At 41.4% G+C, this 27,369-nt stretch overlaps 1 protein-coding gene across 1 annotated transcript in view; it reads left to right on the top strand.

The window, feature by feature from the left end:
- LOC143290012 (peroxiredoxin-6-like) overlaps positions 1-27,083 on the top strand; it is a 28,497-nt gene extending 1,414 nt beyond the window's left edge. The window contains exons 2-6 of the mRNA XM_076599327.1: positions 15,019-15,175; positions 16,673-16,816; positions 20,192-20,265; positions 23,945-24,017; positions 24,986-27,083. Of these exons, the coding sequence (XP_076455442.1) occupies positions 15,019-15,175; positions 16,673-16,816; positions 20,192-20,265; positions 23,945-24,017; positions 24,986-25,114 (577 nt within the window). The 3' untranslated portion in view covers positions 25,115-27,083. The remainder of the gene's footprint in view (positions 1-15,018; positions 15,176-16,672; positions 16,817-20,191; positions 20,266-23,944; positions 24,018-24,985) is intronic.
- The last annotated feature ends 286 nt before the right edge of the window (positions 27,084-27,369 follow it).

The following is a 27,369-nucleotide window of genomic DNA, read 5'->3' as shown; positions in this document are numbered from 1 at the left end:
ACTATTATTGTTGTTGTTGTTGCAATCCGATAAGTATATTTTACTTTTTTGTTTTTTGCATTCCCTTGATTAATTTGCAGATTTTCTTTACACGGGTAGGATGAAAACAGGTCAATAATAAGTGCTTATTCCTTTTGTCTCAATTAAAAAAAATTTCAATTTTGATTTCTCCTCCATAAAGCTTTTGACTTCTGATCTAATGTTAACTACTGATCCGGCTTAATGCCCTGTAATGAAAATAGGTAGTTTCCTTGGGAAAGGCTTTTCACTCCAATTTTCCTCACTATCCTAGTGTGAATGGGCAGCTGACTTTATTTGGGGCAGGTTGAAATTGAAGGAAAGGACTGGGCCCTACCATCCTATACCAAGCTGTGTGTAGATATATATATAGAGACAGTGCATTAAATTCACTGCCTCAGTGGCCATAAAATGACCCCCCACTCTCTTCGTCTCTCTCTCTCGCGATAGAAAAGCAGAAATTTCCAGCACACATTCCAAAAGGTGGGGGGGGGGGGGGGTACTATTTATTATGATATATACATAGTCCCCAGCATCCCCATTGGGGAGAAACGGTTAGCAAGAGGCACAAGTTGGAGGTGACCTGCTGACGTGGAACAAAGTTGTATGTAACAGGTGACAGCATGCTCACCTACAGATGGGGATAGAGATCTCCCTGTTGACAAACAAGTTGTTATCGCTGTCTCTTCACAGCTGTTCACCGTTCGGGGTTGAATTTATTACCTGCTTGCCTGCAAACAAAAAAACCAGAAAGCCTGAAAGAGCTGTACTGTGGAGTTATTACTTTATTTGCATCATTTGCCTTTTTATTCTGCTATCTTTGTATGTTAATGTATTTACTTACCTGTTTATTTATCTTTTTAATTTCATTATTTGTTCGTTCTTTAGTTTAACGTCTTTTCACTGTAAGTGATATTAGACAAGGGTAGGAAAAAAAATCGAGTGGGTGGAGGGAGGGGGGTGGGGGTGAGTGAATTACTGTGTACGCATGCAAGTGAGTGAAAGTGTGTGTATAGGTAGGCAGATGTTTTATATAATACAAGCGTTGGGGGGGAGGGGGGGGGGTAGGTAGGCACCCCCCACTCTCTGTCTTTCTGTCATTCTCTCTCTCTCTCTCTCTCTCTCTCTCTCTCTCTCTCTCTATTTAGTTGTGAGGGTTGTTCTGGTTGTAGGAAGGGCAGGTGTCAGGTGCAGGGTTTAGGTGTTGAATGTGATGCCAGGGACTCGCTGGACTGACAGGGCTATCAGATTGCCCTCCTGAGTGAGGGACTTCAGACTGTAGTTTGACACATAGCTGAATGATTCACCCAGGGTATACTAATGTGTGAACTTGTGAGGAGGCGGCTCTCATCTTTTGTGGAGCTAGTTATCTTCTCATTGTGTTTGTGTGTGTGTGTGTGTGTGCACATATATATATTGTAATCTCTCTCTTTTTCTCTCTCTCTCTCTCCATGCCCACACACAGAGACATGTACATATGTATACATACCATTCTCTATTAGCATTAAAGACCATGGCATAAAAGCATACTTTTTTCTTTCTCTTTTTTTGTTTTTTTGTTTTTTTTTTGTGTGTGTGTGTGTGCAGTGTGTGTTCAGGTATAATAAGAAAATGGTTTTTCATGATTTTTTTTTATGACAAAGCTAAAAGAAAATAGGTTTTTAAAAAAGCATTTCATTCACTGCAGAAAATGATATATCGGATATATATGTGTGTGTATGCTGGAAATATACAACCATTAGAAGTATATATGTTATATTTATATGATAAAACAATGAGATATTCGAGATGTTCATTTTGTACGTGTATAAATATATTTGTACCAAATATATCGTTGATAGTTAAGTTCCAGTCTGGCTTGTTGTTGGTCATCATAAGAACAACATTGATCATTGAGAACCTGTTTCTGAAACAACTATTATTCTATTCAGTTCAATTCAAAAACACTTTATTAATCCACATGGAAATTAACGTGTGCAATCACAGGCTCGTTGTAGACACCAACATAAAAATAAACATATGTACCATACAATACACTAAAACAAGTCAGATATAAACTCTCAGTAGCTGACTAAGAGCTTAAAAAAATTGCATTTTTGAAAATGAAAAAAAGAAAGAACAGTACAGTACACGTGGTGTCAGGCACCGAGGAGGAACAAAGCCACCTCCAACACACCTTGGCAGCGCTGAGGCATTTGACCAGGAGGGACCTGTCATGTCGGGCGGAACAAATGGGTCTTTCCCCTGAGACAGGGTTTAAGGGACCCTCGCTTCGCTTCACTTGTCACCTCACAGGACACGCTGTCGCTGGGTGGCTATCTGGACTGTCAATCTGAGGGCCCTGGTTTCAGTGCCAGTAGTCACAGGGCACCGTCAGCTGTTGCAGAGTGATTATATATATAATTATATATATATCTGGACTTTCAATCTGAGGGGCTTGGGTTCTGATCTTTGGTGATGTTTTGTCCTTTCTGATCTCTGGTATTCCTGATCTCGGGTTTGCTGATGTCAGGGGAGGAGATTGCTTTTGCTCATCTTTGGTTCAGATAGTGTTGTTCTTGTTTGTTGGGGTTTTTTTCTGATCCCAGGTGGAGATTTTTGTTTTCGGATCTATGGTGGAGATTGATGTTGTTTTCCCAAACTTGGGTGGAGAATGGTTTTGCTGATCTCTGGTGGAGATTGTGTTTGTTATTGAAATGAACATTTTTTGCAGATTTGATAAACATAGGCATACTTGTAGCTTAAAAGCTTTTCTGCTTGCTTAGAATAACATTTTGTAGAAAATTGAAAACAAACCTTGGAGACATATGATATATTCTTTCTTCTTCTCCCCCCACCCCCTTTTTTTGTTGGGGGTTTTTTTGGGGGTTTTTTCATGACGGGCTCTATTTCCCTCACGCAAATTCTTTTAAAAGAAAAAAAAGATGTAAAGAAAGCTGTATGGGGCTCGTGAAAGAGATGGACTACAAATAGCAGAATTTTGGAGCGGAATTTTGTTTAATGACTTATCACACATAGTTGTGGCTGTAGATATTTTGTTGAAGTGCTAATTTTCACATCTGAATGCTATTGTTTACATGTAGGAGCCGAGAGGAGGGTGGTTGAATGGTGAGTTGGAGGGAAACCAGGTAGAAGTAGGGTGATCATATACTAAAGATGAATATTTGAAATAAATATTTAAGTACAATTAACCCCTTAAGTGCCATAGCACGTATCACATACATGCATAGTGATGTCACCGATGACGTCATCAGAAGAAGGGAAATACCTCCGGAAGGCAGAAAATTGACAGTATATCTCAAGATCATTTTCTCAGTTTTAGGCTTATTGTTTTTGGTGGAGATAGTGGAGATCTTTTTTCTTTTCTTTTTTTCTTTTTTTTTTCTTTTTTTTTTTTTTCTTTTTTTTTATTGGATCTCTGGTAGAAATTATTTCCTTCTTCAGTCTCTGGTCATTTTTTTCTTCTTTCAGTTCCCTGGTGGAGATGTTTTTTTTGTGATCAGTGTGATTGTGTGTGTGACAGGGTGCGTTTGTGTGTGCTTGTCTCGGATGATGAGAATGTTACCTACCATATTCTTTTCCAGACAATGTTTCAAGAATGTGTGTGTGTGTGTGTGTGCATATTGTGCATTTCACTTGTTTTTGTGTGCACAGGAGTGTATTTGTTTTTTTCTCTCTGTGTGTGAGTATGTGTTTGTGTGTGTGCATAATTTTATGCACATGTATACTCTGTGTGTTGACCATCCTGTATATGTAGCCTGTTGGCTAGATGGACAAGGAGGACAGATGACAGAATTAGTGTCATGATCTTGGAGCTGGGATCACAATGGCAAGGACCATACAGGTCACAGCCACTCCTGTGTGAGCCTTCTAGCTGCTGGGCATTGCAGTTGTTCTCCATTCAGGTCAAGGAGTCTGAATATCGAACTCCACCTTCCCCTCTGTTGTTTTAACAGCTTTTCTCCTGGGTCATGTCAACAGGCACATGCTGTAGATTTCTTTTTATTTTACATTTCATGTTAATGCCATTTGTATAACATGTCGCAGGAAGAACAGGGGTAGGGCAGTTTTAAAGAGAAGAGTACATATGCATGGAAAATGTTCTTGGAATATTGTTTTCATATATATATCATATATGTGCATAAGACTATTAAGAGGGCGAGTGGGAACACGTCTCAATAAACTATCAACACATTTGGGCTGAGAACCTGCAAAAGAACACATGTATTTGAGCTCTAACAGTGAGGAGGGTGGGAATAGATCAAAAGTTGTACAGACATACACCAGATTACACACTGAAGGCATCTGTTTCAAGAAATACAACAGTACTGTGTACATTGGAAAAGCATCAGAATGTATGAAATCAAAACTTTGGAATTTGATTACACGTGTTGACCATATCTTTTTCACATTATGTTTAGAGAGCAACAAGTCAGTGGGCTATAACTCTTATTTTGTGACATGTTTATTTTGTCTTTTTTCTGAATGTATTTTTCGTTTTCATATTTGATAGCTTTTGATATTGTCGGCGTTTAGAAGTACTTTGACTTGCATTTGTAAATAATTTTGCCAACAGTATTAAAGTAATCAAGTGTTCTACTATGCTTTTCGTCCCCAAATGAAATGAAGGGTTCTGAAAAATAGACTATACGAAGTGTGAAACAGCACTTACTGTTTTGGGGGGGGGGGGGGGGGGGGGGGGGGGGAATCATTCAGCTGTTTTGAAATTGACAAATAGTCACGACTCACATTTGTCACATTGGTATATTGAATTGAGTCTGTTGTGAGCATTTGTTATTTACTTCTTTGTGTGTGTGTGTGTGTTTTTTGTTTGGTCTTTTTGTTGTTGTTGTTTTTCTGTTGTTTTTGTAGTTTTTTTTGTCAGGCTGTGACTGTGAATACAAATGAGTAGCCCTGGGAATATGCAGATTGGTGTGTGAAAATTAGGATATTTATTGTCCTGATGCTGTTTATTATTGGTTGAGTCAAACTGGCACAGAAATCTAAAAATGGGTCCAGATCTTTATTTCCTTTTATTTTGAATATACATCTGACCACACAATAACCGAATGGTTAAACTCAAGTGTTGGACTTTCAACCTGAGGGTCCCGGTTCGAATCGCGGTAACAGCGCCTGGTGGGTAAAGGGTGGAGATTTTTCCGATCTCCCAGGTCAACATATGTGCTGACCTGCTTGTGCCTGAATCCCCTTTGTGTGTATACCCAAGCAGAAAATCAAATACGCACATTAAAGATCATGTAATCCATGTCAGAGTTCTGTGGGTTATGGAAACAAGAACATACCCAGCATGCATACCTCTGAAAACAGAGTATGGCTGCCTACATGGTGAGGTAAAAAGGGTCATACACGTAAAGGCCCATATGTGTACATACAAGTGAACATGGGAATTGCAGCCCAGGAACGAAGAATAAGAATACATCGGATCAGGTGTCAGTCTTTTCCAGGAGACATGACTGAAGCTGTGTCTGATATCCTGATTAACGCTCGTTACAGCCCATCCTGCCACACCACGTCACATTATGGCTTCAAACGTTCTGTTTAGAAAAAGAAATTGTGGAACTGCAGCATCAGTATTGATCCCGTGAAATCTGAAGAGACAGCAGCCTGAGAGATAAAGTAAAGTTTAAGCCCAGCCTGCCAAACAACTGATACGAGGGCTGAAAACATTCTGTTTCTAGTTTATAGTAATTATACCACCACAAAAAAAAAAAAAAGTGCTTCATCAATATTGATCCCATGAAACCTTGGAAGAAAACGCCTTCAACTGAAGAAAAGGTTTGGCTGCAAGTACAGTCACGTATGTTGAGTGTTGGCCTAGTGGAAATGTGTCCGCCTAGGAAGCGAGAGAAACTGGTTCCAGTCTCACACTGGCCAGTATTTTCTCCACCTTCACGAGAGGTTCAGGGATGGTCTGGACACAGGTCATTAGGATTAGACGATAAGCCAAGGTCCTGTGTGCAGCATGCACTTACCACACAGAGAGAAGAACCCACAGCAGCAAAAGGGTTGTCTCTGGCAAACTTCAGTAGAAAAATCCACTTTAATAGGAAAACAAATACACTAGCAGCCAGGAAAAAAAGAGAGGGAGGTGCTCTCATTGTAGCAATGAGCTCTTCCATGGGAGAGCAGTCAAAATTTCACACAGGGAAATCTGTAAAAGAAAATTATACACAGGTAGACATAACCATACTCGTGAGTGAATTACTGTGTACGCATGCAAGTAAGTGAAAGTGTGTGTATAGGTAGGCAGATGTTTTATATAATACAAGCGTTGGGAGTGGAGGGGGGAGGGGTAGGTAGGCAGATGTTTTATATAATAAAAGTGCAGGTGAGGCTTTTAAGGCCCTGACCTTGCATACGTCAAGCATCTGCTTCTTTTTCTCTCTTTCTGACTTTTTTCTTCTTCTTTTTTTATTTAAGCAGATGTAGTGTATATAAATATATGGGCCATTCCACATGCTTCGCCGCCACCTTGCAGCTGTGGATATGAATGAATGTGAGCTGATATGATGCCATGAAGATGAAGAGGATATGGAGCGTTAAAACAATGGTGAAGTGTTGCTAATGGTTTGTGCTGAGAGGAGTGACTAACACATGAAAAGGAACTGGATTGCTCAGCCAGGTCATTGTCCTGATGTTGGGAGATCATCTTCCCATGATTGACTAAAAGTCAGGTCATGCCATTGCTTGAATAAACATTTATGGTTCAAGATCTCTCTCAGTCTCAGTGTATCTATCTCTCTGTCTGTCTCTCCCTCCCTCCCTCCCTCTCTCTCTCTCACTGTGTAGTCTTTCTCAAACTCTCCTAGTTACTCCCTCTCTCATCTTCCCTTCTTCACTCATCCACACAGCTTCTTCCCTCCATCTCTCTCTCTCTCTTCACCCACCCTCTCACTTTTACACATAAGCATTCTGAGCGTTCTCTTAGTCCTCACCTCACCAGCACCCAGCTTGTGACACATCACAACTCCTTTTGAATACATTAGTGCATGTGAACGGCTGAACGGAAATTATCTTTTAAAAAAAGAAAGAAAAGAAAATAATGCACTACAAGAAAAGAAAAGCAAAAAAAAACAAACAAAAAAACCCAAAACAACAAGCAACAAAAGTCACACCATGCACAATCAGAACAGCCACATGGCCATGAAAGATAAGTGAACAGGAACAGGATGACAATCCAGAAACCCCTCTCTCTCTCTCTCTCTTTCTCTCTCTCCTTTTTTATATTATTATTTCTTTCTTTTTTAAATGGGGCTTATCAAACTATTGTCTGGGCGTCTTGTCTGCAAACTGGAGCAACTGTGAACATTACACCTGTGTATCTGTAAGAGGTGAAAACATGATAAAAACAGGTGAATCAAGCGTACACATGTACATTTCACAAGTCTCACGCTGTGCAGTGAGAGGCTCACTTGTCATTGAAATGGGAGTTAAAATGGGGAGCGGCAAACACTATAACTCAAAAGTGCCAGGTCATGTTGTTGACAGGCTAGCAGTGAGGCGTCACTATCAAATATCAAGCGTCAAGAGTCAGTTTGTCACAGATGGTGTGTCACAGATTTTGGGTAGGGGCCACCTGTTCCCTTGCACCTTTCTGACACTGCAGGGCAGGGCTGAATTCAAAAAAGCTTGACATCGCTAATTTTGCTTGGCATAAAGAATGTTCTACAGTCTTTGGCATTGGCATTGAGCAAACATGGTGATGATAAGATTGCTAATTTAGAGCAGGTCTCAGGGAATGTTCCTAGGTCTTAGGAATTAGCGTAGACTTAGGAAAATTCTTATCACTGAGCAGAATGTGGCGATGCTAAGATCGCTAACCCAGCGCAGGTCTGTACAGAGGCTGGGAATATTCCTAAGTCTGTGGAATTAGCGTAGACTTATGAAAATTCTTAACACGCAGCAAACGAAGCGCTGCTTGGACTGCTTATAAATATGCAACCCAGTCCAAGTCTCCACTGAAGCTGAGAGTGAGACTCCTCATAAAGGTGTGGTGAGACGCACAGAGGCAGCTGGTTGGCTGTTATGACAGAGCAGCAGAGGTGTTGAGGGAGCAGCCTGACGTCATCCACTTGAGCCAGTGGGGTGTTGATCACCCCAGTTTGGACCACCAAACAAGCAACAATTCTTCAGTTTTACTTGTGCTCACAAACATAATATTACAGGACCCTTCTTAACCCCTCCAAATGAAATAAGTAGCTGAACATTTACTATGTTAAAAGGGCATAGTAAGCAATGTGGGTGCTCACAAAATGTACCTGGTGAAGTCTGCTGATTTTGCCCCTGTTGAGTTAAAGGCAGAGCCTGTCCATTGGCCTTCGTAGGCTGTGACCTGTCGTAGTGAGATAGGCAGAATCTGGCTTGAAACTGGGATATTTTTAACATTACGGACAGAAAACAGATAACATCTTTGCAGTACATCCAAGGTGAAGGTGCAGATAAGAAGCGGACGCGTTCAGTCGTGACAGCGATTAGCCAAGGGTATTCCTTGTCTTTTTTCTTTTACTTTTTACATCCCTTTTTATTGTGAAGTTGTTTTTTTCTCCATCAGTGAATAGTGTGACTTATTTATGAGGTCTGCTTATCATACCATTTCCAAAGTCCTGTAACAATGTTTGAAAGAAGAAAAAATTAAAAGGGGGATGGGTGATTTGTGGGGGTGGGGGGACACAAAAGCCTCCTGTATAGACAATGTGTGTGTGTGTGAAGTAATCATTGAATTTACAATCAATGACTGTCTTGATTTTAAACTTCAGTGTTTTAACCATTTGATTCATGAATATCTATCTGAATAGATCAACCTAAGGGGCAGTGTAAATGAGATGCACACACCTGCAGTGTTGGTCAGGCAATTTGTGCAACACTCCCAGAGACACAGCTGTCAAGTGGAAGAGCCTTGGCTGTGTGGTCCCGGTCTTCCCATTTTTGGAGTCCACGGCACACTCAGTTGAACAGCCCTGCAGGAGCTGACCATGGGTCCAAAATACCCCCACCTTGATGGGGATTGGAACTTGTGCTTCCCAGTTGTTGGTCGGTGACGCTGACAGCTTTGGTGTGGCGGCCAGCAAGCTGTGTCACTGTTAACAAAGTGGATGCATGCAGACGCCTGTGTGATTCTGTGTACAAACCGAACAGGATGTACAGGCCAACCCGGATGAACTCCTAGTCAGGATGTGTACGTGCGAAGCAAACAGTGTGGAAAGGGATGATCTGTTTAACTTGGGTCAAAGCAGGTTTGCTGGGCTCTATTCATACTGCAGGTACACACACCCTCAGATTTGTTTCCAGTGTGTAAACCAGGGCGCATTTTGTTGCATCTACACAGGTTCTGAGGGAGAAATAAACACGGTGCCAGGCTGCTCCAAATTCATTTTGTAATTAGACATCAGTTGGGGTTTGTACCAGCTAGTGACAGTGGTTCCCATCAGTGACACCACAAACAGTGCCTCGTTGCTTGTTGCTTGAATCAGTTTGACGAGTCAACCTGCTGCTCCCAGTTCTGCATTCTCCACGCTACCTGATATCTGTTGCACACACATTCATTGGGGACAAATTAAGACATGCACGCACATGTGCGTGCACACCCATACACACTCACACACACATACACATGTGGAGTTAGATACACTTTGTACATTGAAATACATGTAATGCATTTATTTTATTTATGCATATATATTTATTTATTTATATTTTCACTCACACACACTCAGACAGAATTCCAAGTCAGTTGATGTTGGAAAGCAGTGTTAACCAGTGTTGGGAAAATTTATGTGTCTGAATCAGTGAATGCTTCACAGTTGCATGACAACTGCCTGTGTGTTCAGTTCACTATTTTGTGTGCATGCCTGATGTGCTATAATCCAAGAGGTTTCTTGGCACTGAGAGTATGTCTTTACTGTTCTGATCAAACACTTGCAAGCACACACGCTCATACACACAACACATGTGCGTGCGCACACGCACACACACACTCACTCACTCACTCACACATACAAACACAACACACACACACACACACACACACACAGTCTTTACTTCACATGAGCTGGCGCGCAATGTTAACTCCCCCTCCTCCTCCCACACACACACTTCCCCCTCACCCATTCCTTACTTCTGTCAGTTGTTAACAGATTCCCAAAATGGTGTTTGGATTCACAGCTTTTGAAAAGGCCCAAGGAATGTGTGTGGTGGGGGTGGCAGTGAGGGGCATGGGGGGTGGGGGATTCAAGTGAAAGGAAAGAGGAGACATGTGTGACAGTGTGTGTTGGCATACATTCCAGTCAGGCACTATCATGTTCTTTGCCATGACCAACCACCGTGGAGAGTCGGCTCCTTCTGGAACAAATGAGAAGAGAAAGTGGTTGGCTTGGTGCACTGGTGTATAGACAGACACGCTCACACAGATCACATGAACATTCAAATACACACACATGCATTCATGCATACATAACACACATACAAATTGTATGCACATGATGCACACATGCTTGCATACACACCACACCTAACTTCACATTCATTGTGTCACACAATACAATGCACACAATGATGTGCATGCATGTGTGTGTGCGCACACACACACACACACACATTTATTATACGCAAACGCACACACTTTCTCTCTCTCTCTCTCTCTCTCTCTCTCTCTCTCTCTCTGTATCTGTGAATAAATCCTCAGGTATCACCCCTTCACTTCCCCCCAATACCCCCCACACCCCCGCCATGATTGAAAAGAAGTGAGTCAGGGGTGTGGATTGACATTCTAGCCTGCGTGAGATCGCGTCAGTTGGGGTGACTGGTACACGCCCTGTGGGTGTGTTTTTGGGGTTCTGAAGATATAGGCACAGCTAGCTTGCTAACAATAACGTGCAGTTTATTATATGGCTTGAATGTGATTGTGAACTTGACAAGGCCAGTGATGACAAAGCAAGAAAAATACCTGATTTATAACCTGTCTGAACCAGGTTTCCCCCTCTCTCTCTTCGTGTTTGCACTTGTCATGATTGGAGCTGTTGGCTTAAGTCATTAAAGTCATTATGATTATACTCTGTGCATGTGGGATTTTCACAGTGTTTCCTTTATTGCATACTTTAATTCATCCATCTGTTTAGTAATCACTCTCTGCTTGATTTGTTTTATGCCATTTATTTATTCATCTTTGTTTCATTTATTACATTCTGCATATGAATGTGTATCCATGTGTGAGGGCATGGTGTAAAAAAGCTTTCAGCTGATCCATTCTGCCCTCGATAAAACATTTGTTATCATCATTGTCTCACTCCCCACCCCTCTCCCTCTTTCTCCTTTTCTTTTTCTCCCTCCTGTCCCTGTGCTGACTTTTTACTTTCTCTGGCTCTTCTTTATTAATATATATATATATATATATATATATATATATATATATATATATATATATATATATATATGGTAGATACGATTAATGACGAACAGTTGGTATACCGCCCCACTTTGAAGCGTGCTTGACGGTTACATTTCACAATTTAACATCTGTTTCAACTATGATGCCTTTATGAATATCCATTTCCAAGAACCAGTCAAACGTCGGCTATTTCTGGCTATTTCTGTGCTTCTCTTTGCACACCACTGCTGACCAAAGTTACAAACGAAATGTGTTCTCAAAATTCTAAGATCAAGGAAAGCAAATTGTATGACTTGAACTTTGACACAGTTTAAAATAGTTGACTTAATCAGATATGTTGAATGCGTATTACCAGAGCCGGGAGAATTTAAGAAAGCATATTGGTGACTGATGAGAACGTCGGTTTTGACAGGAATCTGCGAAATATTACGTTTGAAATTAGACCATGGGATATTTTGACGTGAGTCTATTCGCGAACAATGCTGCAGTTACTGAGCACTCTCAAAAGGGTGTGTTTGTGTAGGGTGTGTGTTTAAATGTATGTCTGCGTGCATGTGTGATCAGAACCATAATATGTTATGTCTAATGGGTTAAAGACTAGCTTCTGTTTTAACTGTCTACATGTATGATGTCCCCAAAGCCATCAGTCGCAGTTAGACTTGCCCATTTGCATTTACCCTTAGGCATCCCAGCTATTTCAAATGTCGACAAATCATTGAAAAGAATGAGCAGACGAACTTTCCCTGGTACAACCAGTCAGAGAAAGCCTTCAAAAACAAAAGAACCATGTTTGACTGTTGTACAACATGCTACCTTTACAGTACACATGTTGAGCTGGTCGCTTCGACTGGATCGTTCACAATTTGGCATACCTACCCCATAAGTACAACATGCTACCTTTACAGCACACATATTGAGCTGGTCGCTTCGACTGGATCGTTCACAATTTGGCATACCTACCCCATAAGTACAACATGCTACCTTTACAGCACACATATTGAGCTGGTCGCTTCGACTGGATCGTTCACAATTTGGCATACCTACCCCATAAGTACAACATGCTACCTTTACAGCACACATATTGAGCTGGTCGCTTCGACTGGATCGTTCACAATTTGGCATACCTACCCCATAAGTACAACATGCTACCTTTACAGTACACATGTTGAGCTGGTCACTTCGACTGGATTGTTCACAATTTGGCATACCTACCCCAAAAGTATGACCCAGGGCTTCAGAATGAAAAAAACCCAAAAAACAAAAAAACAAAAAAAAACATGCACATGTACTTTTACACATGTGATTCACTTCCCTAGGGGAATAGAATATTGTTTTGTTTCATTTCTCTCCTTAGTCTGTCCCCTCTCCTTTCCCCCCTCTCTCTTCTCCTTCTCCTCCCCCTCCCCCTCACTCTCTCTGTGCTTCTTTCCTTCAACTTGTTCTCCATCCCTTCTTCCTGTTCTTTCTGTTAGCGTTGCCTCCTTTTATTTTTATAAATGATATGGCTGCTTTACTTCCTTCTTCTCTGATTTGCCTGTTTTTGAAAACACTGGAGAAAGTTTGTTGTCATGTGGTGATTGCAGAAACCACAGTGCTCTGTCGAGCAGAACTGCTGATGACCTCCATTTGTCAGAGGAGGGGGAAGGTTGTGTGCAGATGATGAGAAAAACTCGCGCTGCTGTGCTTGATTAGTACACGATTTTTCGTTACCTCTCGCAAGAGAGGAGAGAATATTTTGTGCAAATGTTTCCATTACAGTTCAGAAAGTATACCCAGTTCACTGTTGTTCTTGATGATGAACATATGTATAGTTTGTAGCTAATCAGTTGCCAAAGAAATTAGAAAGGATAATTTTTGACAGAAATGATTGCTAGAAGTATGCACATCGGTATTGATCAGTATGTAACTTGTGATAAAAAAACCAAAAAAGACTTAAAGGTTAAAGGTCCCATAGCCTTTAGCGACCATAGGGGCAGTGAATTCATATTCACTGTGTTTTGATCTCGGCATCAGAAGGCAGGAACTAACCCTCTGCTGCCGTTTAATTCTTTCCCGACTGAAGTCTACACCTGGGTGAAGTGGGCAAAATTGTGCCTTTGAACCAAGGATTCAACACATGCTAAAACTGGGCCTTGATTGATCTGTGGTCACTGGTGAACTGGGGATCAGAAGGCCAGTGCCTGGTTCTGTCAGAGTGCTTGTTACCTGCTTCCAAAGGGGAAGTAGCCCTACATCTGCAGTGCCTTAGTTTCAAGCAGCACATTGGACCTACTGGAGGGGCGCAGGTGGCAGAGTGGTCAAGAAGCTTATCTGTCGGTGTAGTGTTGGTGAGGGTCTTGGCTTGAATCCTGGTTTCACCCTTTCTCCCAAGTTTGACTGGAAAATCAAACTGAGAACCTAGTCAATCGGATTCGTTGATAAACTGAAGTCCTGTGCTCTGTGCACACTGGAAAAGAACCTGTGGCAACATAAGTGGTGTCTTTTGAAAAATTCTGTAGAAGAAATCCACTCTGATAGGTATCTGTTCTGATAGGTATCTGGTTGCACGTAGGGCCAAAGTAAGTGTGCAGGGTTATGCTGCTGGTCATGCATCTGCCCAGCAGATGTGGTGTAGTGTATATTATATATGGATTTGTCATAAAGCAGTGGTGCCTCCTTGAGAAAGTGCAACTGAAAAGACTTTGGTTTTGGATGTGGGGTATTGATATGTATCAGTAATAATTATACTGATAATGGTATTCTGACTTTGGTTTTGGATGTGAGGTATTGATATATATCAGTAATAATTATACTGATAATGGTATTCTCTACAGCACGCCATCCACAAAACTGTTCTTGCTCATTTACAAAATACATACTATTCTACATCATACATTGTTTCAGGTTATACTTACACACACCAAAAATGCACCTAGCAAACTATATATATGTGTGAAAAATTACACACGCACATGCACACACACACAAGGTAAGTGTATCACCACAGTTCAGTACCTCCCATATATTTGTTCTTCTTTTTTTTTTCCCTGTCTGCAAGTGTACTTTTATTCTTTTACTTTCAAAGTGGACTTTTCTTCAGAATTTTTCTAGTTCTGGTAACAAGGTAACAACCCTTTTGTTGCTGTGGGTTCTTCTGTTAAGTGTGTATGTGTGGTCCACGCTATTCTTGTTTCAGGGAAGGAGGTGGAGCAGAAATACCTAGCAAGATCTTGATTGCAGCATTATTTGGAATTGTTGGATTAGAGTTTTAAAAAGCTTTTTGACAATGGTTCAAAGAGGTTTTAGACAAGACTTGGAATTTCATACATGCACACATGCTTGAGCATACATGCGCACGCGCGCATACACACACACACACACACACACACACACACACGTATATATTTCAGATTGGGTTTAACTATGAAACTTTGCCAGGGAGAACTGTGTTGCTGCTGTGGGTTCTTTTACATTAGTTTAGTGCGTGCTACACATGGGACCTCGATTTATCATCCCACCCAAACAACTTGAAAACAGAAACAAAAACGATACAACACCACAGTTCAGTAGACTGAAATGCACATGTATACATGTGTTGTTGAATTTCCTGTCCCCAGATGGGCCATCCTGTTTTCGCACCCTGCAGACTACACCCCTGTCTGCACAACGGAGCTGGCCAAAGTGGCGAAGTTGAAGTCAGAGTTTGAGAAACGCAACTGCTTAGTGTTTGCGCTCTCCTGCGATGGTGTTGAGAGCCATAAAGGATGGTCCAAGGTGAGAGAGTGTGTGAGTGTGTATGTATGTGTATAGGTGTGTCTGTGTCTGTTTCTCTCTCTGTCTGTGCCTGTCAGTGTGAAGGGTATCCCCACACTCTGGAAATTCTGTGCAGGGAATTTCCTCTTTTCTGTTGCCCTCTTTGTTTCTGGCTGTTTCCTCTTGTTTCTGTCATATCATCCTTTCTGCCTTTCTCAGACATGGCCCGTTTCAGTCTTCCACTTTGATGTGCTAACTTAACTTTTTCTCAAGAAGAAGGGAAAAAAAAAACCTGAAAAATTGAAATTAAGTTAGGCTCCTAATGTTTTGTGTGTTTGTTGTCCAGCATATCTCCATGCTAGAAAACTTTTAACATTTATGGATGGTGGGTGTTTGCCTTAGCTAGCATCCATATCAGTTAAAAACCCTGAGTAAATTTTGAAAATGACAAGATACACAATTGTTGATAAACATTTCACTTCATCGTGACGGGTAATGTTCAGTACACAGTACAAAAGTTAAAATAAAACCAAGACAGTAGAAATAAAACACTTCGTACTTGATTGTATGAATACTTGCTGTAAGCGTAGCTTTAGAAATGAGGCAGTGTTATTTCTGCTTCTGTCCCTCCCAAACAAGATATTTCCAATGTACTTATACATAAAAATGACTGAAAAACTGAAAACTAAGAACATTATATGGTAAACGCAACAAGTGGGGCACCATACTTTGTTGTAAATGACTCTGGAATCAGAAACGCATGCGCACACGCACATACATGGGTAAGCACATTTCCTAACATTTGCAATTGTTAACAATGATTTTTGACAGTTGTCAGCCTCATTGAAAAATCTAAATTTTTTAACCCAAAACTTTGATGGAATGTAAATTACAAAGACCACATGAATAGTTTGGGGGAGGAGGGGGGGGGACGGTTGTATGATCTGTGTTGGAGGGGGGGAGGGGGGGGCGGTTGTATGATCTGTGTTGCAGATGGCATTAGTGTCTTGGGGGAAAAAATTCTTTTTGTTTCTGAAAAATGTAAAATATTTGGATTATAAATCATTAAATGCAAAGAAATAATCAAAGCTACCTGTGTGTCCATTTGTGAAGAGAACTAGGTCAGGTAAGCATGCAATGCAACACATTCATTATTGGAGTGGTCCACACGATTTAAAGTTGGATGGAGGTTTGAATTGTGCTGCTGTTGACTTTTCAATTTTTTATTGAATAAAACCATTGTGAGAGTTAATTTTTGATTCAGATCCTAGAAGAAATCAAGGTTTTAGCGTTTAATGGGAATGATATCAGTTGTGTGGGTTTTTTTGTTTTGTTTTGTTTTTTGTCTCTTGTTTGCCAATTGGTGACGAACAAGAAAACAAAAGGAAGTCGCCTCCTTGAGAACTGAAGGAACTCTGTGTTGTGTGGCGTTTGTCTTGAAGGGGCTGTGCTCCACACTTGGCGTGCCAAATTGTTGTGGTCGGGATTTGTTATTCATGCAGTGCGTTTCTGTGTCAGGACGTGATGATGTATGCAGGAGCGGGCGACAGTGACCTGCCGTACCCCATCATTGCTGACGAGAAGCGCGAGCTGGCTGTGCAGCTTGGAATGGTGGACCCTGACGAGAAAGATAGCATGGGATTGCCTCTCACTTGTAGAGCCGTAAGTGTCCCTGACTCTGGTTTATTTCTTTGTTTATTGAGACATCTTGCTATAGCGCATGTTTTTGATTCTGTTGAGTGTGAGGAGGGGGGAGGTTGGAGAGGGGGAGAGAGGCCAGGAGGGAGAGAGTGCATGAATGGGTGTTACTCCTCAGTGTGTGTGTGTGTGTGTGCGCTTTTGTCAGTGTTTTAAGGTTTAATGTCTCATAGCTTTTCATGGCCTTTAGCCAAGTTTAGGGCAGTGAATGTATCCACGTCCACTGTGTCTGGGGGCTCAGCATACTGGAAAGGTGAGGCCTGATCCCCTCCTTCTGCCGTTTTAACCCTCCCAGACCGAAGTTTGGTACCCTTTGATGCCAGGGTGGAGTGAGGAAAATGGAAGTAGAGTGCTTTTCCCAAAGACACACCACCACCGTGCTGAAACAGGGCCTCGATCGCTGATCATTGATGAACTCTGGACCTGAAGTCCTTAGCGCCTTGCTGATTTGGTCATGGTGCCTCCATATATCATTAAAGCGCAGCAGCCTATCAGCATGTGTAAAAGCAGTATTTGCTTTAACATCAGTTCACTTTCATGATTGACTTGTATTAGACCAAAAAGGGGTGGGGGGGGGGGAATCTTGGGATGGGAGATGTGTTAGAGAAGAGAGAGAGCGCATGCGCAACACAGTAAGTACACTGTAAATTGTATATTATAAGTAATTAGCTACGGGACTGTTTGACATGTACGTGTGTGTGTGTACCTTAAGCAGTGTGAAGTTCTTTTAGATATATATATATATGAGTAATGTGCACTGAATAAGTCATCAAGTATGTTGGGCCTTCATTCCCCTGTTCCACCTCCACCCCCACCCCTTCATCTGTCCTGTGTTCCCCTCCCACAGTGCTTGTCACTTGTCACCATGTTGTGCCTGAACCCTCTTCGTGTGCAAGATCAGATACACACGTTAAAAATCCTGTAATCCTTGTCAGTGTTCGGTGTGTTGGAAACAAGAACATACCCAGCATGCACATCCCCAAAAATGGCTGTCTGAAAATAGGGTAGATAAACAAAACGGTCATGCACGTAAAATGTTGCATGTCTGTCTGAGCGTGTTTGTGTGCGTGCCTGAAATCTGATTGAATGACACAGGAAATGGATGATGAGTGCCCAATAGCAGCCATCAGTCGGCTCTACTCAGCTGGGCAGCCTGTTGTGCAAATGACCCCAAGTTTGTAAAGGGCTTAGCACTTGGTCTCAGACCAAGGCTACGTGCTATACAGTATCCATATCATTCATCATTCATTCATGTTTTGTGTGCCTTCTTGAGCTCTTCCTTTCGTTCTTTATGTGCCCCCATGTGGCCATCTGGAATAGACCTTGACCATGACCTTATTAAAAGTAGCATCCCTGCATGGTGAGAAATTTCTTTGGTTTGCTCTCTTATTTTCTGCACCTCCTTTCAGACACTACCTCCTTTTTTGTCTTTTTTTTCTTCTTCTTTATTGGGTACCCTCATCTTTTGCCTTCCTAGTCATTCACCTATACATCGATCTAGCCCACTCTCTCTCTCTCTCTCTCTCTCTCTCTCTCTATATATATATATATATCTGTATGTATCTATCTATCTATCTATATATATATATATATATATATATATCATGATAATAGGTAGGTAGGTAGGTAGGCAGAGAGAAAAATGATTGTGATGGTGTGGTTTTGCAAAGGAAGATGTTTATATACATAGCCTTACCTTCCCTGGTGCAGACTGCTGGTGACTGGAGAGGCCTATGAAACAGGAAAGACATGTTCTGCCACATCGTCTTGTCTGGGACAGCATAGGTACAGTTTGGGGCAACGTGGTTTTTGTGGCACTACCTTGTTCCTTGGATGTGGGCTAAGTGGTTGGTTCTCAGAAGACTGAGGTGGCTTGGAAGGCTGTTTGATGTGATGGTCCCCTTCTGGCAGCTTGAGTCATGCGGTGTATGTGGTCTGTGCCACATGAAGCCAGGGTCCTCTTCTTCTGCTCCATTCATGGGCTGCAACTCCCACGTTCACTTGTATGTACACAGGTGGGCTTTTATTTGTATAACCATTTTTACCCCACCATGTAGGCAGCCATACTCCCGTTTTTGGGGGTGTTCGTGCTGGTATGTTCTTGTTTGCATAACCCACCAAACGCTGACATGGATTACAGGATCTTTACCGTGCATATTTGATCATCTGCATGCGTATACACATGAAGGGGGTTCAGGCACTAGCAGGTCTGCACATATGTTGACCTGGGAGATCAGAAAAATCTCCATCCTTTATCCACAAAGCATTGTTATCGAGAGTCGAACCCGGGACACTCAGATTGAAAGTCCAGCGCTTCAACCACTCGGCTATTACGCCCAACAAGTGAGGGTCCTTCTAAGGGAGTCTTTGTACCACTTTCATGGCGCTCCTCTGTTCAGGTGGCCAGTGGACACTTTACCAAACAGATGCAACTTGAGGTTGTGATCCTCCATCCCAGCTATGTGACCAGCCCTGCGTAACTGTATCAGTGCTGGTGACTATTGAAATACACTCAGACATATGTGTGTAGGTATAGAGCATTTTGTTGTTAAGAAAGAGTCTTTCCCTCTTTCATTTTAGCTGTTTGTAAACTGAAAGGCTTCTGTGCTTCATTTGATCAGGGAGAGCGATGGTGCTGATATCGTTCACTGTTGTTGATTTTGCAGGTTTTGCTCACTAGATGTACAGACTTTTTTTCTTTTTTTTTTTTTTTTTTTTACTGTTAACAGCGTTAGGTATTCTTTGTTTTGTGTTTCGACTTGAAATATGTAATTATATAGTGTAACCCACAGGAACTCTTGTCAGTGTGTACTTTTAACTAAGTGGTATGACTGATTTTCTGAGCAAAAGTATTGCAGTCCCAAGAAGAACTCCAAACATAGGGTGGTGATCAACATTCTCACCTGCAGGGTTCAGTCTTAGCTCAGTGAGGAGGGCAACGGCCTTTCACTAACAAGTACACTTGCCAGCAGCAGTCGAGGGGTTGATATTGAGATGTGTGGATTATTGTGGTTAGTGTGGGGCATAGTAGGTGGTGTCCTAAGTACCTTAAATCAGAACAGGCACAGCTGAACACCACCAGAGTGACTCCCAGCAGCAGTGCAGGGTCTCTTCTCTAGTGTGTATCCTCCTGGTGACCTGACATCAATGGTGCCCTGTGGACTGTGACAGACGAACCTGGGTGTGGCTGTGTATGGGGGACTGGGAATGAGCGGCGTGGGAGTAATGCCACTGAAACAGTGCAGATGATGGGGCAGAAGAAAAAAAAGATGTGAGGATAGACCAGTCTGGCTGTCAGTGTTGAAGACACACTGACACACGTCTTCTTACCTGTTTCAGGTGTTCATCATTGGACCTGACAAAAAATTGAAGTTGTCCATTCTCTATCCAGCCACCACCGGGCGCAACTTTGAGTGAGTACAGAACTTTATGATGAGTGTGTGGGGGTGGGTCGGTGGGTGGGATTCACAGACCACCTTCTTTGTCACTGTGATGTGGGCTGCAGCTTTGATTCTGCAGACCTGTGTATGACTGGCTGATGTCACTGTGCGCAGTGGCCATGGACGGCTAATGTCTGTGGCCTGGATTGAGTTTTGCCAGAAGAGTAGATTTACGGCTGATAGTGGCTGCTGCAGGGCAACCACAGTGTGTCAAAGACTGGCTCCACGTTCTTTTTGGAGGATTTCATCAAGACCATGAGTCTCAGTAAGCAGCGATGGGTAGGCAGCCTTGTTCCTCAGTTGTGCCATAACATTGGCTAGAATTTGCCAATGGCACCTTGAGCGCTTTCTCCTGCAAAAGTTAGTTCCGGCAAGTCCCACCTCTTTCAGTCAACTCAGAGCAAGGAGTGAAAGCCAGACGGTCCGGTGAAGGCAAACTGCTTGCTTTGAAAAATATCAAGTGAAGGCAAACTGCTTGCTTTGAAAAATATCAAGTGAAGGCAAACTGCTTGCTTTGAAAAATATCAAGTGAAGGCAAACTGCTTGCTTTGAAAAATATCAAGTGAAGGCAAACTGCTTGCTTTGAAAAATATCAAGTGAAGGCAAACTGCTTGCTTTGAAAAACAGCAAGTGAAGGCAAACTGCTTGCTTTGAAAAATATCAAGTGAAGGCAAACTGCTTGCTTTGAAAAATATCAAGTGAAGGCAAACTGCTTGCTTTGAAAAATATCAAGTGAAGGCAAACTGCTTGCTTTGAAAAATATCAAGTGAAGGCAAACTGCTTGCTTTGAAAAATATCAAGTGAAGGCAAACTGCTTGCTTTGAAAAATATCAAGTGAAGGCAAACTGCTTGCTTTGAAAAATATCAAGTGAAGGCAAACTGCTTGCTTTGAAAAATATCAAGTGAAGGCAAACTGCTTGCTTTGAAAAATATCAAGTGAAGGCAAACTGCTTGCTTTGAAAAACAGCAAGTGAAGGCAAACTGCTTGCTTTGAAAAATATCATGTGAAGGCAAACTGCTTGCTTTGAAAAATATCATGTGAAGGCAAACTGCTTGCTTTGAAAAACAGCAAGTGAAGGCAAACTGCTTGCTTTGAAAAATATCATGTGAAGGCAAACTGCTTGCTTTGAAAAACAGCAAGTGAAGGCAAACTGCTTGCTTTGAAAAATATCATGTGAAGGCAAACTGCTTGCTTTGAAAAACAGCAAGTGAAGGCAAACTGCTTGCTTTGAAAAATATCATGTGAAGGCAAACTGCTTGCTTTGAAAAACAGCAAGTGAAGGCAAACTGCTTGCTTTGAAAAATATCAAGTGAAGGCAAACTGCTTGCTTTGAAAAATATCATGTGAAGGCAAACTGCTTGCTTTGAAAAATATCAAGTGAAGGCAAACTGCTTGCTTTGAAAAACAGCAAGTGAAGGCAAACTGCTTGCTTTGAAAAATATCATGTGAAGGCAAACTGCTTGCTTTGAAAAATATCAAGTGAAGGCAAACTGCTTGCTTTGAAAAATATCAAGTGAAGGCAAACTGCTTGCTTTGAAAAATATCAAGTGAAGGCAAACTGCTTTGAAAAATATCAAGTGAAGGCAAACTGCTTGCTTTGAAAAATAACATGTGAAGGCAAACTGCTTGCTTTGAAAAATATCAAGTGAAAGCAAACTGCTTGCTTTGAAAAACAGCAAGTGAAGGCAAACTGCTTGCTTTGAAAAATATCAAGTGAAAGCAAACTGCTTGCTTTGAAAAACAGCAAGTGAAGGCAAACTGCTTGCTTTGAAAAATATCAAGTGAAAGCAAACTGCTTGCTTTGAAAAACAGCAAGTGAAGGCAAACTGCTTGCTTTGAAAAATATCAAGTGAAGGCAAACTGCTTGCTTTGAAAAATAACAATTGAAAGCAAACTGCTTGCTTTGAAAAACAGCAAGTGAAAGCAAACTGCTTGCTTTGAACAACAACAAAACAAGTTGGTATGACACAAAAATACATACCCTAGAAAGAAAGCCCCATGCCCTCACCCCCAAGGGATGTTGCCACACTCTGTGGAAACAAGTTGTGTTCCAGTGATGGAGAGTTTTGGACACAAGTACATGTGTGTCTTCCAACATTGTCTGACAGTGATGGAGAGTTTTGGACACAAGTACATGTGTGTCTTCCGACATTGTCTAACAATGATGGAGAATTTTGGACACAAGTACATGTGTGTCTTCCAACATTGTCTGACAGTGATGGAGAGTTTTGGACACAAGTACATGTGTGTCTTCCGACATTGTCTGACAGTGATGGAGAGTTTTGGACACAAGTACATGTGTGTCTTCCGACATTGTCTGACAATGTTGGAGATTTTTGGACACAAGTGCATGTGTGTCTTCCGACATTGTCTGACAGTAATGGAGAATTTTGGACACAAGTACATGTGTGTCTTCCAGTTTCAACATTGTCAGTGATAGAGAATTTGGGCCACAGCTACATAATGTCTTCTGTCTGTGATGGAGAATTTGAGACATGCATACATGGTGTTTTCTGTCAGTGATGGAGAATTTGGGACACTGGAACACAGTGTCTTCTGTCAATGATTTACAATTTGGGACACAGGTATATAGTGTCTTCCATGAATTATGGAGAATTTGGGACACAGGTACACAGTGTTTTCCATCATTGATGGAGAATCTGGGATGAAGGTATATAGTGTCTTCTGTCAGTGATGGAGAATTAGAAACACAGGTATGCAGTGTCTTCTGTCAGTGATGGAGAATTTGGGACACAGGTTCATAGTGTCTTCTGTCAGTGATGGAGAATTACAAACACAGGTATGCAGTGTCTTCTGTCAGTGATGGAGAATTCGGGACACAGGTTCATAGTGTCTTCTGTCAGTGATGGAGAATTTGGGACACAGGTTCATAGTGTCTTCTGTCAGTGATGGAGAATTTGGGACAGAGGAACACAATGTCTTCCATCAGTGTTTCACATTGCACACCTGCTCAAAAGCTGTCATCTGTGCAGTGGAGATCATCATGTGTGCAAGATGATTCTTTCCTGCTGAACTCATTGCGGTGACTTGCATGGTGGGCATTTTGGGGTGGTTGATTTTTTTTTTTTTTTTTTTTTTTTTTTTTTTTAACAGCACTTCCTGGCAAATTGGAATCGGACACATGATCAGCCTGCCATGACATTGCTCACGCCTCTTTGAATTGGACTATGAAAGTGTGGGGTGTTTTGGGGTCGGGTCGGGGTGGGGGAGGGGATGGATTAGTGTGTGTGTTTTATATTGTGGAAAGGGTGTTTTTTAACCTATGATTTAAAATAGATTTTGCACCCATTTTTAACAATTTTGCACATTGGTAATGAAAAGAGAAAACAATCCAAGCTATTAGGTAATTATTTCATTTTGGTGTTTTCTTAGAAATAGACCACAAAACATGACCTGTATGGTTATGGACAGCTGATCTGACCATGTCATGATGTGACATTGTTGGGACGGGAGAAAGGGAAACTGCCACCCCATTCTTTGTCATTGGATGCGTCAGCAGTTTCTGCAGTTGTGAAGACAGCACAGTTAAGAAGAAAGAAAAGAAAAACAACTAGACCCTTATGAAATCCAGGACAGTTTGTCAGCATGCCGATAATGATGGAGTTTGAGCACTGTGTGTGCCTGTTTCAGTGAAATCCTGCGAGTGTTGGACAGCCTGCAGTTGACGGCCACAAAGAAGGTGGCCACGCCTGAGAACTGGAAGGTAACATCTGTTCTTAATTGTATTGTGTTGTTTTGGATTGCATCTTATTACATTGTCAAATATTGTATTGTATTGCGTTATATTGTAGTGTATTACTGTTTGTCTCAACAGATTTCTCTGTGTGAAACTTGTGGCTGTGGTGAGAGCCCCCACCCCCCACCCCCCTCTCATGTCCTCACCCCCACTTTTTTTTCTTCTTCTTTTTTCTGTTTGCAAGTGTTTTTGTTTTCTCCTTATCAAAGTGAATTTTTCTACAGGATTTTTGCAAGGTACAACCCTTTGGTTGCCATGGATTCTTTTCCAGACTTTGGTTTATCATCTCAGTGGAATGACAAGCGTCCAGACCACCACTCAAAGTCTATTGGTGGGGGAGAAAAATGCAGGCATGTGTGGGATTCGAACCTGTGCCCTTAGATTCTCTGGCTTCCTAAGCAGACACATTACCACTAGGCCAGCACTCCACATTGTTGGCGCTGATGTGAATTCATACAGTATGACAGCTTTTGACAGACTGGGTCTGTCTGTATTGTTTATAACAATGGTAACAGACTTTAAAAACATTACATAGTACCAAACCATTAATTAGAACACATAGTTTTTTTAAAAAAAACATTACATAGTACCAAAACATTAATTCGACTTCTTTCTGTATTTATAACTTTGATAACAGACTTTAAAAAAACATTACATAATACAAACCATTAATTAGACTCCTATCTGTATTTATAACAATGATAACACAGACTTAAAAAAAAAAGAAAACATTACATAGTACCAAACCATTAATTAGACTCCCAAACAACCAAAACATTACACAGACTACCAGAACATTATGTACTGTAGACTCGGTTTGTTTACACATGCGACCTCGCACTATACCACACCCTCTCCACCCCACCCCCTCCCCACCGCTTTTTCCCCTCCATGTTTTGCATCAAAGATTTACACTCTTGATCGTTTTCACCCAGATCGGGGGGCAGTGCATGGTTCTGCCAACCATTCCTGCTGAGGAGGCGTCGAAACTGTTTCCAGACATGGTGGTGAAGGAGGTGCCTTCACACAAGCAGTATCTGCGCTTAACCCCACAGCCCAAGTGAAATGCCTGGGCAGATTGCAGCCTGACCAAGAAGCGGCTGGGAGTACTGATTGATTTCTTTGTTGCTGCTGCTGATTTCGTCTTTTCAGAATTATTATTTCTTTCAAAATGATAAACAAAGGGTTGTTGTTGTTTTGTTGTTAAAAATTTTGGACAGTCTCTGTACTTGTTACTGCTAAAGAGGGAGAAAGCGGAACAGGGTTTTTTTTTGGTTTTTTTTCCCAAAGAGGGTGTTATGGAGGTATTGGTATTGTGGTGAACGGGGCGGGGTGATGGAGAAAGCCGACGCCCATTTCAGTTTTAAGTAGGTGTCAAAGCGTGCATTCTGATTCATATAAGCTGTCTGCTGAAATGAATAAACAGAAAAATATTTAAAAGCAAAATGCCTGACCTTTCACATAAACCCAATATGTGTGAGATGTTGACATAAGAGAAAATTATCAAACAGTAGATTCAAGGCAGTAAAATAAAAAGAAAATGAAGGATAATTAGGTATAAGGGAAATGATTTGAATAAAACAAGAACAAAAGACACCAGTGAACATGGTGAACGAGCCAGCTTCCATCCGACTTTAAGAAGGGGAAAGAAAGACTACAATCGTCTGGCAAGCAGTGCTCAACTTTTGATATATAAAATGTGAAGAGTAGACAAAGGAAAAAACATACACTCAAAGAAAATTTGGTTTTTAGATATAGTCTTTTTTTATATACATATAAAAATGCATATATTATGTGTTATATAATGTTAAGCAATGTTTTTCTTTGTTTAGACCTTAAAAAATGTCTTTAACCCTTTCACCGCCAAGCTCTCATTTATGCACAGGCGTGGTAGAGGACCCATGTCACTGAAAGGTGACCATTCATTGGTCTGTTATCCATGAACCTACTGCTCTTAATGTTCGGTGGTAGGATAGACCATATTTTCTGTACTTCGCAGGGGGAATCCCGAGTGATTCTTTGCCACTGTCTTTTCTGTGTTTATACTCTAAATTGACTGGCGGTGAAAGGGTTAATGCTCATGTTGTTCTCCTCCCCCCAGGAAAACATTGGGAGGATTGATGACTCCTTTCATAACCATCATATATTCATATCAGACATTGTATCTTTTGGAGTCCTTGATACCCCTTTTGTTTCCATTCAAGAAAGAAGTTAATCCAAGACTGCATAGCACTGGGAACATGCCTGTTTGTTGCACAATGTGACATGCTTTTAATCTGCCTCTTCCAGGGCACTCCAGAGCCTATTAATCTTTACAACATAGCACCATTTTTGTCGCCATGTAGGTGATGTTGCTGACCTGATTTGGGTTGAAAGCACTTTCTTCAGAGTGGTCACTCCCACTTCCTGACCACAGGTTCAGACCCACAGTTGTCACAAAAGGCCTAGAACTTCATTTACCTTTTTCTTGCATGGAGTCGGAGTGAACCAGCATGAACAGCAGTTCCATTAGAGGAGAAAAAGAAGGACTTTGTTTATTCCTTATAGATTGGGAAAAATGGCTTTTTGTGTGCCTTTATTGTCTTTCAATTTATGCTTTGTATCAGTGACAGTGACAGAGCAATTTGTCTCCTGACATCTGGTCTTATGCTATATTTTCAAGAGAAACGACATGCCAATTATTTTTTTTCTTTTTTAAAAATCCATTTTTTATTCTTATCACCCACATCAGAATTCATGTAGGAAAAGAGAGGACATTGTATGTTTAATAACATATATGATTAGAAATATTTATGAAATGGATTGTATGTTAACATATTTTAGTGGATAATTTCTGATATTTTATCCATTTGTAAAGGATGTGGTACAAATGAACATTTGGAGGACACCACTGCTTATTTCCATTCTTTCTGAGTTAAGTGCTTTCTCTCGAGTAAGACAGAATTTGCTTTGGTTTTAGTAATTACAAAATGAATATTTTTCTGACATTATGTTTTGCGTTTGAAAATAAATTTAATCAGTTAATGAACTAAAGTTGTGAGTGTGTGCACACGTGTTCATGTGAGTGTGTGCACACGTGTTCATGTGTGTGTGTGTGTACGTGTTTGTGTATGGTCATGCGTGTGTGTGTGTTTCCCTGCTGACAACCTGTCAGGCCATGTTGAACGTCCAGAAACAGTCAGTGGAAGGAGTGATTTCATGCTGACTCTTCGCCCTTCTGCAACTTTGGGATCAGCAGTGTCCGTGTCACTGGTGGAGGGATGAATATCCCGACCTGTAAACAGTCATTCTGCCCCAAGATTTCTGTTGACTGGAGAGA

This window comes from Babylonia areolata, chromosome 14 (genome assembly GCF_041734735.1).
Source record: "Babylonia areolata isolate BAREFJ2019XMU chromosome 14, ASM4173473v1, whole genome shotgun sequence".
In the NCBI taxonomy this organism is placed as follows: Eukaryota; Metazoa; Mollusca; class Gastropoda; order Neogastropoda; family Buccinidae; genus Babylonia; species Babylonia areolata.
The sequence above is the reverse complement of the archived record's forward strand: the minus strand, read 5'-3'. Positions and strand labels throughout refer to the sequence as shown.